Source organism: Giraffa tippelskirchi, chromosome 10 (assembly GCF_054371585.1).
Source record: "Giraffa tippelskirchi isolate mGirTip1 chromosome 10, T2T-mGirTip1v1.2.pri, whole genome shotgun sequence".
In the NCBI taxonomy this organism is placed as follows: domain Eukaryota; kingdom Metazoa; phylum Chordata; class Mammalia; order Artiodactyla; family Giraffidae; genus Giraffa; species Giraffa tippelskirchi.
In genome coordinates, this window is record NC_137284.1 from 60,429,870 (window position 1) to 60,447,252 (window position 17,383).

The 17,383-nt window shown below is 40.0% G+C and overlaps 1 protein-coding gene across 2 annotated transcripts in view; it reads left to right on the forward strand.

Annotated features, from left to right (window-relative positions):
• ASB4 (ankyrin repeat and SOCS box containing 4) overlaps nt 1-7,236 on the forward strand; it is a 259,323-nt gene extending 252,087 nt beyond the window's left edge. For both annotated transcript variants that reach the window (XM_081531520.1, XM_081531519.1), the window contains 2 exons: nt 3,417-3,530; nt 4,708-7,236. In XM_081531520.1, the coding sequence (XP_081387646.1) occupies nt 3,417-3,530; nt 4,708-4,896 (303 nt within the window). In that variant the 3' untranslated portion in view covers nt 4,897-7,236. The remainder of the gene's footprint in view (nt 1-3,416; nt 3,531-4,707) is intronic.
• Nucleotides 7,237-17,383: the final 10,147 nt, after the last annotated feature.

Genomic DNA, 17,383 nt, shown 5'->3' on the forward strand with positions numbered 1-17,383 from the left:
GAATACTGGAAGGGGTTACCATTTCCTTTTCTAGGAATATGTGTTTTTCTAGATTACATAGCTAAATGTAAATATGTAGCTTCCTAATGCCTGTTAAGTCAGTCCCAAGCTCTTCAAGCTAACCTTCTAGTTATACTGTCAGCTTACCTGCTCTTAACTTTATCTTCCTGAAACAGGCCCTTTAGTCAGGTGACCTTGGTACACACACACACAACTGGGTATTAAAATGATCATCCTTCCATCTTAGTTTTGTTTGAAGTCCCAAGACATTGGGTACTTACCACCTCACACTGAAAAATGCAATGCTACACCACCAAGAAGGACTTGCAAAGGAGGTGGGAAAAGCCAGTTTTGTAACTTTTGCCCAATAACAATAGCTGGAGGTTCAGAAGGACCAGGAAATTAGGAAGAAAATTTCCTTGAAAAAGTTATTTAAGTGCAGAGCCATGCCCACTTTCTAATGGTAGGCATACTGGTTTATCATAAAGCATAAAACTCAGGAATAGACAATTAGAGGAGATACATCGGGCAAGGCATGGGGAGGGTACACAGAGCTTTCATGCCCTTTTGGAGCACATCACCCTCCAAGCACTTTGATGTGTTCACCTACCTAGAAGCTGAGTGAGTTTCTTTTAGGGAGTTTCATTAGGTGTGACTGATGAAATCATTGGCCACTGGTTGTTGAACTCAATCTCCAGCCCCTTTGTCTTTCCCTGGTGGTAGAAAGCAAGGTGTGTAAAAGTTCCAAGCCTCTAATCAAGGACTGGTCTTTCTAGTAACCAGTCTACATCTCGAAGCTCTCTCAGTTCAGTTCAGTTGCTCAGTCATGTCCTACTCTTTGCGACCCCATGGACTGCAGCACACCAGGCCTCTCTGTCCATCACCAGCTCCCAGCATTTATTCAAACTCATATCCATTGAGTCAGTGATGCCATCCAACCATCTCATCCTCTGTCATCCTCTTCTCCTCCCGACTTCAATCTTTCCCAGCATCAGGGTCTTTTCAAATGAGTCAGCTCTTTGCATCAGGTGGCCAAAGTATTGGAGTTTCAGCTTCAGCATCAGTACTTCCAATGAATATTCAGGACTGATTTCCTTTAGGATGGACTGGTTGGATCTCCTTGCAGTCCAAGGGACTCTCAAGAGTCTTCTCCAACACTACAGTTCAAAAGCATCAATTCTTCAGCACTCGGCTTTCTTTATGGTCCAACTCTCACATCCATATATGACTACCAAAAAAACCAAGCTTTGACTAGATGGACCTTTGTTGGTAAAGTAATCTCTCTGCTTTTTAATATGCTGTCTAGGTTGGTCATAACTTTTCTTCCAAGAAGCAAGTGTCTTTTAATTTCATGACTGCAATCACCATCTGCAGTGATTTTGGAGCCCCCCAAGGTGAAGTCTATCACTGTTTCCATTGTTTCCCCATTGCCATGAAGTGATGGGACCAGATGCCATGATCTTAGTTTTCTGAATGTTGAGTTTTAAGCCAACTTTTTCACTCTCCTCTTTCACTTTCATCAAGAGGCTCTTTAGTTCTTTGCTTTCTGTTAGAAGGGTGGTGTCATCTGCATATCTGAGGTTATTGATATTTCTTCCAGCAATCTTGATTCCAGCTTGTGCTTCATCCAGCCCAGCATTTCTCATGATGTACTCTGCATATAAGTTAAATAAGCAGGGTGACAATATACAGCCTTGATGTACTCCTTTCCTGATTTGGAACCAGTCTGTTGTTCCATGTCCAGTTCTAACTGTTGCTTCCTGACCTGCATACAGGTTTCTCAAGAGGCAGGTCAGATATTCTGGTATTCCCATCTCTTCAAGAATTTAAGAATTCTTAAATTCTCTCTAGGAGCCCCATTAAGAGTCACTTCATTAGCATAATTGAATGATGTAAAGGAGCTCCATTTAGGGAGCTCTGTGTGTTAGGAACCAGAAGCAAAGATCAAGTATGTATTTCCTGTTATCCCACATCCGCAAGTACCTCCTTTCCAACTGCAACTTGAAATAAGCCTAGGCTATGGGAGAGGAGACACTTCTGAATAAAATTTAGAGTTTCAGTTATTAAAGTAAAATCAACATTTTTATTACTGAAATGACATTTTTCTCCTGCCTAGAAAAAGTTAAGTAGAAACAGGTGTGAGTCCTGCCCAGGATGTCATGTCAGAAATGGAGAAGGGTTCCAGGCAGTAAGTTAGTGTGAGCAGGACAAGGGGAAATAATAAAGTGGTGTTTCTTTGTACCTTTTGAAGCGATTCTGTTTCAACACAACTGTTATATTTGCTGATGCTACACATGTAGACAGGTCTCTAAGGGCATGCAGGCAGGCATGACTGCAGGACACAGCACATACACACACATACACACCCCTTTCTACCATTTAGGTTCTACAGTTGCACTCATCTCCTCCAAGAAATATTTCCTGGTTAGCACAAATCACACAGCTCTCCTTCTTGGAAATTCTATAATTCCTGTTTTTCAAGCCTAACACTTACATATGTGAACCAACCATACGTCTTCATTGATCTTCGCTTGTTTCATTTATGTGTTTTTGCTTCTCATTCTTATAGTAAGCCTCTCACCAGAAACCAGTATATTTTACTTTGGGGATATGTCTCCTATATCCCTCCATTGTCACTTAATAAAGGCTGCATGATTGATTGGTCAGATATGTCCAGATTTCATGGTGACATCAGAAGTTGATTAAATATTGAGTTTAGTCTAAAACCTAAAGCTAAGTCTTCCTGTCTCCTGATGGAAATGCTGGCTACCTGGACTCAGCTTCCTATTTTTGTTGTTGGTGGTGGTTGTTCAATGAGCTGTTGAACAGAGCATGCTAATGAAATAGCTAATCTTCATGAAGTCTTTCTTTTATTGCTGATGAAGGGGAAAATAGCAGTGAGTATAGTTTGCTGTATGACATAGGTCCTTGTTAGGCATTGTGCTGGGAAGATGCCTTTGATCAACGTTCATGCTACTCTATAGTTTTTGTTACCTCATAGTCACCAGTAGCTTAAGTTCTTGGTTTATGAATATTCAGCTTTTTGCTAATAAAACTTTCTATAGATCTAGAAGAGTTTCCCAGACCGCTGACAGTGTAGTTTGAGATCAGCCTCTCTCAAAATTGCTTCAGTTATGGGCAGGGCATGCATTTCATCAGACTTCCACCTTCTTTGTTAGCAACCTCTTTTTTACTTTCTCCTGAATGATGAAGGAAATCGGTCTTATGTTTTTAATCCTCCTGTCTACCATGGGAGCTGGCAGTGTGTCTGAATACTCAAAAGCTTGAGACTTGGTCAGAGCATTTCAGGGCTATAAGGAGGCTTATAGGTCCATGAAGTCTTGATGACTCTGTGAGTGGAATGGATGAATCATATATGTGCACTGAACAAATAAAACTCTGCGATGTCTCTGTAGGTGATACAGGCCTGCCATTCATATCCCAAAGCAATTGAAGTTGTTGTTAACGCCTATGAACACATCAAGTGGAACGTGAAATGGAAAAGAGCCATCCCTGATGATGACTTGGAGGTAAAGCATCCATTCACTTCCTCTGGTTTTTCACTCCACAGGACTTCCAGACCACAATGGAAGTGCAGGAAATTCTAATTTAAAAAAAAATGGGTTTTGAGAATACTTTTAAGAATTTGAGAATGCCACTCCAATATGAGACAAAGGGTTATAAAATGCAGGTGTGAGAATAGATAAATAAATAGGTATGTAACACTTGGGAGCATCTTGGGAATTTCTCCATCAAGGGGCAAGTTGAACAATTATATAAAGTTGACAGTTTTACTTTCTTCCTCATCAATTTAGATGAATTTCATAATAATAACAACAACAACATTTGGGATTACTCATATAGCATTTTTACCAGAAGATTAAACTGTTTTATACAGATTATGTCACTGACTTTAATAAATTGCTTGGTATAGATTATTTTCATTCACTTTTAAATATCCTAAAGTCTACTAAAGTAAGCAGGTAACAGAGTATTAAAAACTGTGGGACTTCCCTGGTAGTCCAGTGGTTAAAAGTCCGTCTGCCAATGCCAGAGACATGTGTCCCATCCCTGGTCTGGGATGGATCCCTGGGATCCTACATGCTGCAGGACAACTAAGCCTGTGCCCCACACCTACTGAGCCCCAGCTCTAGAGCCCTCAAGCCAAAGCTATTTAACCACGACTAGAGAAAGCCCACATGTCACAAAGAAGACCCAACGCAGCCATCAATAAATAAAGAGATAGATAGATGGATAAAATTGTGGTAAAAATCTGCATAACATAAGATTTTAGAAAAACTTTGTGAGGACTCATGCAGAAGGCTTTGCAAAGCTGAGTCCTCATGCCACACATGGACTTTGCTGCTTTTGTGAACCAGCTGTTTCACTAGCATTCTTTTCTTGGTTTTAACCACTGCAGCTGTCCCAACATGGGAGAGGTGTTGGACACAGAGTGTAGAGCTCCCTGGGCTTAGAGGCCAATGGCTTAGATGCAATGTTATTCTGCTACTTATTAGGTGCCTTAGCTTTGAAAATTTGCTTAACCTGTCTTAGCTTTATTATTCATGTTTAATTTTGCCTCACCGTCAGAGATTGTGCAAAGCTGCCATTAGGTATAAAGTAGGGACTAAACACATCATTGTTGATTTCTATTGATGTAAACTGTGACACTTTTCTGACTTTAACATGTCTTGCCTTCCTTTTCAGAGATACTGGGATTTTTACCACTCTCTCTTCACTGTGTGCAGTAACTCTCCAAGGACTCTCATGCATTTATCGAGATGCGCCATTCGAAGAATTTTACACAGCAGATGTCACAGAGTAATTCCTTTGCTTTCCCTCCCATTGTCACTGAAAAAGTACTTGCTTTTAGAGCCGGAGGGAATCATTTATTAAGCCTTATGAGGCAGAAGTTCCCAATCCTAGATCTTTAAGTGGACTCACTGGGTAGACACAGTTTGCATAAATAAAATGGTACTTGGGTTGATTATAACACTTCAGGGATGTAAAAACACTTTGAAACACTGTGTCGTTAATCCTAAGGTATCATGGTGAGGGGAAATAAACAAGAGGTAAAGTGAAGGTATTCTCAAAAATAAGAGCATATTCAGAAGGTACTGACATAATAATAATGTGTATAGTGCACTTACTTGGTACCTGCTGTAATTTTGTAAAAAGTTTCGTGTATTATCTCATTTGAGAGGGGACCCAGGTTTTCTTACAACCAATCTCATTTTCTCTCCCTTATCAGTAATAAGTTTACATTACCATTCAGTTGCCAACATGCAAGGCTTTGTGATAGGCCTCTTAATCTTTGTGTGCTCCACCCTCTCCCGCTTAGCAGAAAATTACTGTTGCTAGTTTTGCCAACCCCTTTCCCCATACCGAGCTCCTCAACTTACTTTCAGTGAAGAAAGCGTGAACATAGTCAAAACAAGGGGATCTTAGAAGCAAATTCGAAGTGAAAAACAAAGACCTATCTGCCTGAAAGTCAAAATAGACATATTAATGCACTCTCACTGAGCCAAAGACCGGAGATGCAAAGGCGAATCCGAAGCAAGAACTCCAGCCCTCCAGGACGTCATCATGTAGCAGAGGATCCAGACATTTAAGCAGGGAACTGCGGTGTCAGGTGTCAGGGCAAAAGCACAGATGCGGGTTCATTCTCAGTGCTTGCCCTTCAATGTCATGTTTCTGATGTGAAGTGTGGTTTTCTTTGAAGCCTGATGATAAAGAGTGAAGGGATAGTGTGAAGTAGAGGGGATCTCTGGCTGCTGTGTGTGTGAATGTAAAAGGACTCACTTTCAGTTTCCTGGCACATCTAGATATTTCTATTTTAGTATCATTTGCTGCATTGTACTGTCCCAGGTTCCTTGGGAAAAATATTGCACATTCGATGGCTCCCATGTATGTGACAAAGAAGTTTTAGAAAATGTGTGCAAGAAAATATGTGAAAGGACTTAGGTTGGTTACATCAATCTTTTCATGTAACAGACTGACATTTCAGAGCATTTTAGCTAGAAGATAAGGAGTATTTTGCTGGTGATGGCTGGGTGCAGAAAGCACATAGTAACACTTTGAAAATAGTAGAAGTTTGAGAAACTTGGAAATGCTAGTGTGTGACTCAGGTTTGTTAACGGTTTGCAGAAAGTGTAGATGGCTAACCTTTGGACTTCATGGTTTATGAGGCCACTTTTCACTTCATGTATTTGTTCTTGCTAGTCACTTTTAGATATGCTCAGTGACTTTCAGCATTATGTTTTAGAGCTTAGAGCAGAAGTAATTAAGCACAAATAAATCTATTTGCCAGTTGTGAGCAGGATTTTTTTCTGGGGGAGGGGTGTATGTACGTGTGTATGTTTCTCCATCTTGTTGAAGTTTACAGGCTTGAGTTTTGAGTAGAGATGAAGTCAGATATTCCACTAGCCTGCCATCTAGACTGTGCTTCGCATCTTGGGATTTGCAACCTCCTGGTGCTGTGTAGGAAAAATAATGTAGATGCAATAATCTTCCTAAAGTATCAGTTCTACTCAGACGTTCTGGGAGGAATATTTTGTACGAAAATGAGATCTGTATTATGCAACAGAATACTGTATTTGTGTGAAATATTCATATAAAACACAGTCCTTAAAAAAGCGAACAAACAGTTTACTTGCAGCAAGTGGTGTAGAACACATTCTAGAATGCCAGGTGGAGGTTTGCCCCCCTCCCCCCGCCTCTCCCCCAGTTTCAGGAGTATTCTGGCAGAAATATTTGTGATACTGACTTGGGCAATAATGCTGATGCTGAGGATGAAACGAGAGAGTATGTTCCTTTCATGAGGAAATAACGTTTCTCAGGCTGCCTGCTGTGCCTAGACGTTCTGTGTTAATCTAGTGTATGATACAGAACAACTTGTTTTGGATGGGTTATTTGTAGATTTAAAGTTGTTTCTCCTCATCTTTGAACCTTCATTTAGAGGACTTAAACAAAGCTCTTCTCTTTCCTTTCATCTTTGTGAGTTATCTGTTGATAAGACTTTTTCCTAACTGACTTCTCAGTAGTTAGACTAAAGAACTCTACATGATTCATTGCTTTCTTCCACATGGAGAAAAAAAAAAGAGAATGAGAAGATATGCCTGTAAATAAATAATATTTTCAAAAGAAAGTAAAGGGTAAACACAAATAAAAAACAGGCAATTGCTTTCAGAACAAAAAAGTGTTTTAACAATAATAAAGAAATTGTACTGAATCGTAGTCTTCTGTCTCTCACCGTCTCTGTCCTCTTGAGTTTCTAATTTCTTTTCATTCTCACCATTCAAGCAACCATGAGCAGGAGCAACGGAGGAAATTATACCCTCATGAGAGCTTTGTTAACTTTTTGTAAATAGTCACTTGATGAGGAAGAGTATAGATAGTAAATAGTCGCATGTGAGAAAGAATCTTGGAGATGAGGGAAAGACCACCCTGTCAGTTTTCTCCCTTCTTAGGAGCTAGAGGCACAAGTTCTATTTTTAAATCACCTAGTGTTACACTGTCACTTTGTCCTTCCACCCCAAACCCAGTGGTTTCTAATAAAAAAATACAGCAGTCAAAAGCCGACTGTAAGGATGAAAAAAGTAACAGACCATTTGCAGTGGCTTATCAATGTTGGAAAAAAAACAGCTGAGCCTTATATTTTTGTTATTTGGCTGATTTTTTTAAACTACACACTTTCAAAACTTTGTAGAAAAATCCAATGATTTACTTATTTTTTTTGAAACACAGACACCAGATCTAGTATATGGAAGGAATTCATCGTCATTTTCTTTGGAGTATGAACAGATGCGCTGCAGTGAAGTGTTAGAAGGTTTGGCTCTGGTGCCCGTCTATCTAAGTTTATATCCTGACTCTCAACCTAATTTGACCTGTTATCTAGGGAAAATGTCATGCTTGCTCCAGCCTCAGTTTCCTCATTTGTAAAGATGCAAATGGTAGTGGTGCCTACCTCATAAAACTTTTATATGATCACTTTGAAGGGCAGGGAAGGAAAAGTTTTACTTCACCCTCTTAGGGTCCCTGACTGGGTCTGAAAATTAAACTGACAAGGACAGATTAACAGGAGGAAAGCACATAAATTTACTTAATATGTTTCACATGACGTGGGAGCCTTTATAAGGAAATGAAGACCCTGAAGAAGCAACCTTGAGTATTTTCATGCTAGGTTTGATGATAAGTGGCTAGTTAGAAATATGATAGCTTAAGGAATATGAGGTCAGTGTGGTAAATTAGGGGAAGCCTGGGAATCCTAACTACTCATTAGGATTCTTCCTTTTTAATCAATTATTAGAGTATAATTGCTTTGTTGTGTTAGTTTTTACTGTACAGCAAAGTGAATCAGCCATACGTGCACATATGTCCCCTCCCTTTTGGACTTCCTCCCCATTCAGGTCACTGCTGCTGCTGCTGCTGCTAAGTCGCTTCAGTCGTGTCCGACTCTGTGAGACCCCATAGATGGCAGCCCACCAGGCTCCGCCGTCCCTGGGATTCTCCAGGCAAGAATACTGGAGTGGGGTGCCATTGCCTTCTCCATTCAGGTCACTATAGTGCATTAAGTAGAGCTCTCTGAGCTATACAACAGGTTCTCATAGTTATCTATTTTATACGTAGCATCAATAGTATATATGTGTCAATCCCAATCTCCCAATGTCTCCCACCACCCCTTTTCCCCCTTGGTATCCATGTATTTGTTCTCTACATCTGTGTCTCTCTTTTTGCTTTACAAATAAGATCATCTGTTCCATTTTTCTATATACATTAATATATGATATCTGCTTTTGTCTTTCTGACTTACTTCCCTCTGTATGACAGTCTTTACGTCCATCCACGTCTCTGCAAATGACCCAGTTCATTCCCTTTTTATGGCTGAGCAGTTTTGCATTGTTGGAAGTCTTCTTGATGTCCCTTTGTCTTAGAAGATAAGGGTGCTCCTTTCCTCCAGATTTAGGGAGAACACTTCCTGGAGGAGGGTTTTATGACCTATTTCAGGGAAGAAGGGGCAGGGATGGTCAGAGTGATCTTCATATTTTTGCTGTTTTCTTGAACTCCTTCAGTTTAAAATACTATGCCAAGGTGCCACATATGGGAATGAAGTGGGTGAAGCGAAGTGAAGTCGCTCAGTCGTGTCCGACTCTTTGCCACTTCATGGACTGTAGCCCACCAGGCTCCTCGGTCCATGGGATTTTCCAGGCATGAATACTGGAGTGGGTTGCCATTTCCTTCTCCAGGGGATCTTCCCGACCCAGGGATCGAACCCAGATCTCCCTCATTGTAGGCAGACACTTTACCGTCTGAGCTACCAAGGAAGCTACCATATGGGAATGGTGTGTCTAGAACCCATCAGAGGGTTAAATTTTTAGTACATTAAAGAACACAGAACAGAGTATGACATTCAGTAAGGATTTTAATATTATTGTTGTCCTTGTTACTGTCATATTGATTATTATTTAGGGAGAGCTATCTACCGCTGAGTAACATTTTCATAGAGTGAAGCTGCAGCTGAAGGTGACATGTGGTAGATTTCTGTTCACTTTTGGAACTACTTGTTGAGCTGCTTCTATGTACCAGGCACTTTGCTGGCAGCTGGGAATCAATGGACGACCAGACAAATCAGGTCCCTGACCTTCTTGGGGTTCTTTGAGTTGGGGACCAGAGATGGAAATAACACTGATGTAGAGGATTAGCAAACAGGCAAATTGATTAATTTGTGAAAATTTTCCCTTTTTTTAAGTGGGTTTATCAAGGATGCAGTGACTCCTTTTACCGTTTCCTGAAGGCTGCAGAATCACTTTATCATGTGGATAAAGAGTGTCAATCAGCTGTTTCCATCTTCACTGAGGGAAGAGGAGAAAGTTGTCTTGGTAGCAGGAGGAGTATAGGTTGGCAATTCACATTCCCAGCAGTGAGGGTTACTGCACATCAGAGTGAATGCACAAGAAGGGCTGGAGGATTTAATTATTCTTTCACTTTCAAGGGTTGATTCAGTACTAATACATGTATGGTTCTGTGCAAAATATGGACAGAAGAAGGGAGTGTTGATACCAAATTCTTGCAAGGTTCACTTTCAGTAGCTCAAAGTTTTGTGTTTTTTTTTGTCTGTTTGTTTGATTTTTACTAAGTAGTAAGAATAAAAGGTATACAGTGGGTTTTTAAAAGTTAGATGCTATCTAACAGAGCTGTTTTTCTGTCAACCTACCATAAAATGGTTGATTAGAAATGATTTTCAAAACCTATATTTCAGTGGCAAATTGCCTTTCTCCTATATTTGGTTACACTTGTCACCAATGAGAAGCAGTGCGTGAAATATGAAAAAACAACCTCCAAGAAGCAGTTGATTATTTTCTTTTTTTTCCTTTTTCTTTCTTTCTTTTTTAATTTTAGAGACACTAAGTTGATTAGGTTTGCTGAAATTTCTTATTTAGTAATTGGTTTTCTCAGATAGAGATATGCCTCAATGATATTGTATAACAACTATGCAAATAATGCTAATCCAGCCAAGGAAATAAAATAATGATGCTACCTTGTACTTGTTAAATTAAAGACACCAGTGGATTTGTTCTTAGTGCTTAATCAAGCATGGAAGATTTGACAAAGCAGAACTATCATCATGTGGTGTTTTGGGTGGTTTTGAAGTAGAAAGTAGGTGCCAGAGGTCTTCTCAAGCTCCAAGTGCCCAGCCATTGCCCAGAGTCACAAGGGAAGATGTTTACTCCCTGCCCCATATCAGATTTCAGGGAACCTGAAAGTCTCTGATTGAGAAGAGGTGGAAATTAATGGAGATTATAATCAATTTAATTTAGGAAGCAAGACAAATAAACTCAGCTCCCTTTCAGAACACAAATTCTCTCTTTCCCCTGTTTAGGGTCTGGCAGGATGACTTTAATGGGCTGCATCAGCCAGTCTCCTTTGCCCTGTCTTCTTGGTGGTTTCACTCAATGGGAAAACCATCAGGAGACTGAAGAGCAGGAGGAGATGGAGATGGGGGCACTTCCTGGCTCCTTCCCTGCTGGGCCTTCTCTTGATGGTGGATGAATTCCTTCCTCAAGGCCACAGTTCCTATGATGAGCCCTTCTCCTGAGCTGCTATTCTCCTTGATGAAAGTTTCTCCAGTCACCCTTGAGCGTGCAGTTCATTTCTTGCTGGGATTTTGGCAAATGCATAAACCATGCATAAGACTGTGATAAGTCAGTGAGATCTCAGGTGGTGGTCCAGACGATAAGTGCTGTCAGTGTTGAGGAAAGAGAGGGGTCCCTGGGGACCAGTGGTCAGGCCAGTGGTCTTGAGCTGTGACCCAAAGAAAGGGAGGGTTGGGTAATAATTTGAGTAAGAATAGGGCAGTGGAAGGGGTGGAGTTTAAGGTGAGTAGCCTCGGTGAAGGGTTAGAACTGTAACATACAGTGAGCATTTACTATCAATTAGACAAGCTTGGTGCAAGTAAAAGATGAACAGTTGTTGTAGAGAGTGGAGAATGAGGTTGACAGGGCTGGGTGGGATCAAATCATGAAATATCTTTAACCATGTGGAAGCACCGTGGGAAATCAATGGAATATTATTATTATCATAATTATTCTTTTCCACCCCTATAGCTTTAAAAGTAATAATAATTATGATACAACTACATAACATATATTTTATGATTTTCAGAGCATCTTCATGATGCTTAATAAATATAACTGTCTTTACCATTACCTTCAACTCTTCTTCTATGCCAAAAAAATTTACAATTCTGAAGATTTAGATGTGAAAAAAGATACAAAACATGAGATTAAAAACTCTTTTCTTCCCACATAAAACACTTCAATCAAATGGAATAATTTACTGGAGCAGAAAGGAATGATAGCCTTGCATTTTTTAAATATCAAAAAGCTAAAGAATTTTTTAAATTGGGAAACCTTTTTTAAAAAGGGAAACCTTTCTTCCAGTGCAAACGAGGATAAAGGAACAGACACAAAGCTTGGAGTTTGAGCACTGCTTATAATTCTTAGCACAGCAGTGTTCAACTGATAAATTGTTTACAGAAGCACTGACATAATTACAGCCCTTCAGGAACCCCAGAACTCCCCGAACTGCTGAAGTCAAAGGAACAATGAAAGGCCTCTTCGTAAGGTGATCCATCAGGGAGAGCTCAGGTAGCACTGAATTGTTTCTAAGTAACTTTGGCTGATTCTACCATAAATATACATACAAAGAAACTGCAAAGCTTTGTTCCCATGCATTAGCAAAACTGGGTGACATGGGAGGAAAAATCTGAATTTTGGAATCCAGTAGTTGAGTTTTAATCTTGACTGTGCTACTTAATATCTATGTGAACTTGGGCTAGTTTCTTAACCCAAGGGTCAGTTTCTTTATTTGATTAACTAATGATTAACTACCTGATTTGGGAACTAAATGAAATGATACATGTAAAGCATCTTAAGTGTCTGGTGTTCAGTTGAACCTTAATCAATGCTCAGGTGGTGCATGAGTCTGCTGGGTGGGAGGCATTATGTAGAATATACCTGAGAACATGTAGAGCTTCTAAGACACGTGTGGCGTGGACCACGGGCTTTTTTTTTTTGCATTTTAACTGCAACGATTTTTTTCTTGCGGTACCAAGTCTCTGAAGCAAACTGTTCCAAGCCAACTTCATTAATGGTTCTCTGCTGTTGGCAGTTTGACCTGAAGGAGGCAGTGTAGGAGAGTGTTCTCCCTGCTGTGAATCAGAGCTTTGAAACTACCATCAGGTCTCAATTCTAAAAATACTCAAGAGGACTTGAAGACTTAAAGATGAGATGTAAAACTCCTAGAAGAGAACATTAGGCAAAATATTATCTGACATAAATTGCAGCAATGTTTTCTTAGGTCAGTCTCTCAAAGCAAAAGAGATACAAGCAAGAATAAACAAATGGGACCTAATCAAACTTATAAGTTTTTGCACAGGAAAGGAAACCATAAATAAAACAAAAAGACAATCTATGAACTGGGAGAAAATATTTACAAATGAGACAACCTACAAGGGCTTAGTTTCCAAAATATACAAATAGGGCAAACATTCTCTCTCTCTCTCTCTCTATATATATATATATATATATATATTTATGTGTGTGTATGTTTAAAACATATATATATATATATATATGTTTATGTTATATATATATATGTTTAAAACACCCAATCAAAAAATGGGCAAAAGACCTAAATAGACATTTCTCTAAGGAAGATATACGGATGACCAACAGGTACATAAAAAGATGCTGAACAACGCTAATTATTAAAGAAATGCAAATAAAAACTATGATGAGGTATCACTTCACACCAGTCAGAAAGGCCATCATCAAAAAGTCTACAAATAATAAATGCTGGAGAGGATGTGTAGAGAAGGGAACCTTCCTATACTGTTGGTTGGAATGTAAACTGGTACAGCCACTATGGAGAACAGTATAGATGTTCCTTAAAAAAGGAAAGATAGAGTTATGATGTGATCCAGAGATCCCACTCCTGAACATATATCCAGAGAAAACTCTTATTTCAAAAGGATACGTGCAACCCCAGTGTTCACAGCAGCACTATATACAACAGCCAGGACATGGAAGCAACCTATGTATTCATCAACAGATGAATGGATAAAGAAAATGTGGTATACATATACAATGGAGTATTACTCAGCCATGAAGAGAATGAAATAATGCCATTTTCAGCAACAATGGATGGACCTAGAAATTACCATTACTAAGTGAAGTCAGACAGAAAAAGACAAATATTATATGATATCACTTCTATGTGGAATCTTAAAAAAATGTTACAAATGAACATATTTGCAAAATAGAAATAGACTTACAGACATAGAAAACAAGCTTATTACCAAAGTGAAAGGAGGAGGAGGGATAAATTAGGAGTTTGGAATTAACAGACACACATATAGAACATATAAACAACAAAGCCCTACTGTATAGCACAGGAAACTATACTCAATATCTTGTAATAAACTGTAATGGAAAAAAACTCTGAAAACTGAATCACTTTGTTGTACAACAGAAACTAACACGACATTGTAAATCAACTATACTTCAATTTAAAAATTAAAATAAAAAAAATGCATCTCTGAAGAAAACCAAACTGGAAAGCTCAAAGAAGACAAAAAGATCCACAGCAAGTTTCATTAATCTGCTGGTTACGGTTTCAAAGAAACCTGCTCTGCCCTTTGATCTGGGAATAAGGAAAAGGTCTTAAAACCATAGTTTTCTATCCCGTTTTATATAATCCAGAGGAAAAATAAAATTTCAGTGTGGCATGGAAATGGACAATTTCATTAGTAATTCCATTCATTTGATTTCTATTTTCTGCCCTACTTCCCTCTCGCCCTCTCTCTCTCCTTTTCCCTTCCCTTCTTGTCTCTCATCCTCATTTTTTAGTGTCCTTGTTGCCTCTGCTTGGCCAGGATCTCAGTGTGGGCTATGCAGAGGCAATGCTGGTGAATTCCTAGGGACTGTCAGTCATTGATGAGACCAGTATCTCCTGCAACTTTGCTTCGGGATGCATGAAGGTGACACATAAGTCATGCAGAAACTGGGACATTTTATGCTTCTTTCTCCCTAATTCTTTGATTCCTTGTTCCCAGTCTGAAAGCCACAATTATGGAGGAATTTGTTTTCTCCTTAGCAATAGATAACAGGTTAGAGATAAGAGTCAAGCTTGAAGCAAAAACTACCAAAGAGGTAATGAGAAAAGTTTCCAAGATGAGACTTGCATGATTCAGGTCTGTCTGCCTTGGCAGTGCCAGAGAAGGGGCCTGGTCAGCTAGTCTCACTTCTTAGCATCCCACATACTGCTGTGTATGTTCTCGCTAAGTTGCTTCAGTTGTGTCTGACTCTTTGCAACCCTATGGACCATAGCCCACCAGACTCATCTGTCCATGGGATTCTCCAGGCAAGAATATTGGAGTGGGTTGCCACACACTCCTCCAGGGGATCTTCCCAACCTGGGGATCAAACCCGCATCTCTTACATCTCCTGCATTGGCAGGTAGGTTCTTTACCACCCCCACCACCTGGGAAACCCACATATTGCTGCACCATCAGACAACTCTTTAGTGAAGTCTTGAGGTATTTCCTTTTGGAAAAAGCAGAAGAGTTGCTTCCCGAGATCATCTAGCAGCTAGCTGGCCACATGGATGAACAAAGCAAGTCAGCCACACTGGATTAGAATTCCTCTCTGCCACTCACTCCCTCTGAGACAGTTTCTCTCTTTGCAACTAGGGGCAGTAATCGCCTCATTGTAGAGTTGATGGGAAAGTAAATAAAAATGAGCATGTTTAGTATAATGCCAGGCACATAGTTAATATTTACAAAGTGGTGATTATTATTATTATAGTCCTATCCTGCTTGTCTTTTCCAGCTGAACTCTGTAAGTTTATAAATAACTTGTGGGACTTCCCTGGTGGCTTAGTGGTAAAGAATCCACGTGCCAGTGCAGGATGCACAGGTTCGATCCCTGGGTCAGGAAGATCCCCTGGAGAAGGATATGGCAACCCACTCCAGTATACTTGCCTGGGAAATCCCATGGATAGAGGAGCCTGGCAGGCTACAGTCCATGGGGTCCAAAGAGTCAGGCACGATTTTGCAAGTAAACAACAACAACAACAAAGTGACTTGTAGACCCACACATGTTAGAAACGTGTGTTTCTAACACTCAAATATCAAATGTGTTGATATTTGAGATGGTCTTCAATAGTCCTTACATTTTCTTTTCTGCCTTGGGACAGGGCTGACTAACTCATTGAACATGTTCTGCCTCTATATGTATAGTTTACCTTTCTTATTTAGATATTCAGTTCAGTTCAGTTCAGTTGCTCAGTCATGTCCGACTCTTTGCGACACTATGGACTGCAGTGCACCAGGCCTCCCTGTCCATCACCAGCTCCTGGAGTTTACTCAAACTCATGTCCATTGAGTTGGTGACTCCACCCAACCATCTCATCCTCTGTTGTCTCCTCCTCCTCCTGCCTTCAATCTTTCCCAGCATCAGGGTCTTTTCCAATGAGTCAGTTCTTTGCATCAGGTGGCCAAAGTATTGGAGTTTCAGCTTCAGCATCAGTCCTTCCAGTGAATATTCAGGACTGATCTCCTTTAGGATGGACTGGTTGGATCTCCTTGCTGTCCAAAGGACTCTCAAGAGTCTTCTCCAACACCACAGTTCAAAAGCATCAATTCTTTGGCGCTCAGCTTTCTTTATAGTCCAACTCTCACATCCATACACGACTACTGGAAAAGCCAAAGCTTTGACTAGACGGACTTTTGTTGGCAAAGTAATGTCTCTCCTTTTTAATATGCTGTCTAGGTTGGTCATAGCTTTTCTTCCAAGGAGCAAGTGTCTTTTAATTTCACGGCTGCAGTCACCATCTGCAGTGATTTTCGAGCCCCCCAAAATAAAGTCTATCACTGTTTCCATTGTTTCCCCATCTATTTGCCATGAAGTGATGGAACCAGATGCCATGATCTTAGTTTTCTGAATGTTGAGCTTTAAGCCAATTTTTTCACTCTACCTGGTGCTTGAATTTGAGCTCTCTTGAGATAGCAAAAGGGTGGCATGTGCCTTTTCCCATCTGTGGCAGGCAGTTCTAACCAGTTGAGATACTCTCTCCTGTTGAACACAGACTCAGCCACTGAATCCTCCTCAACACAGTGTGTAGACTGTCACTGCCAGTGCTTGCAGTTGATAGGCAAGATTAAACTTTTGTCATCTCTGGGTTGTATTTTCAAGATTCTCACAGACTCACGGTCATATATTATGTAAATAAAAAGCTGGAAGAGATAGAAAGAAGGTGATAATTACTGGCATAGATTTTTTGTTTTCATTTTTTATTTGTTTTCTCTGTGTGTGTATGTGTAAGTATAGAATTTTTTCAAGCATTTGTTGAGCTGGTCCCTGTAGCAGGTGCTGGGGATTCAGAGGTAAATAATAATAGTCAAAGTCCCAGACCTCATGGGGTCATTTAAGAAATACTAGTGCCCACTCCCCACCACTCTTTAAAAAACCTTAATAAGCTAATTTGGTTAATTATACATATGAGTGAGGTTAAGGACCTCACTCATCATATCGTGTTATATCATCAGTCTGCCTACTGTCTCCCCAACTAGGCTATATCAGTCTCCCCAACTAGGCTATAGCATTCTTAAAGGAAAGAACTTCTGTTTTTCAAAAGATTAAGGTAAAATGTACATACATCAATATGCACAACCTTTATATAATTGGATGAATTTTTATAAACATATATACCTGTGTAATCAATACTCTAATAAAGATAAATGCTGGAGTCCAGCTCCGGCAGCCAGGGAATCGCCCTGAAGGGATGAACGGGGTCAGCGAAGGAAAATGATGCAGTCTCTCGC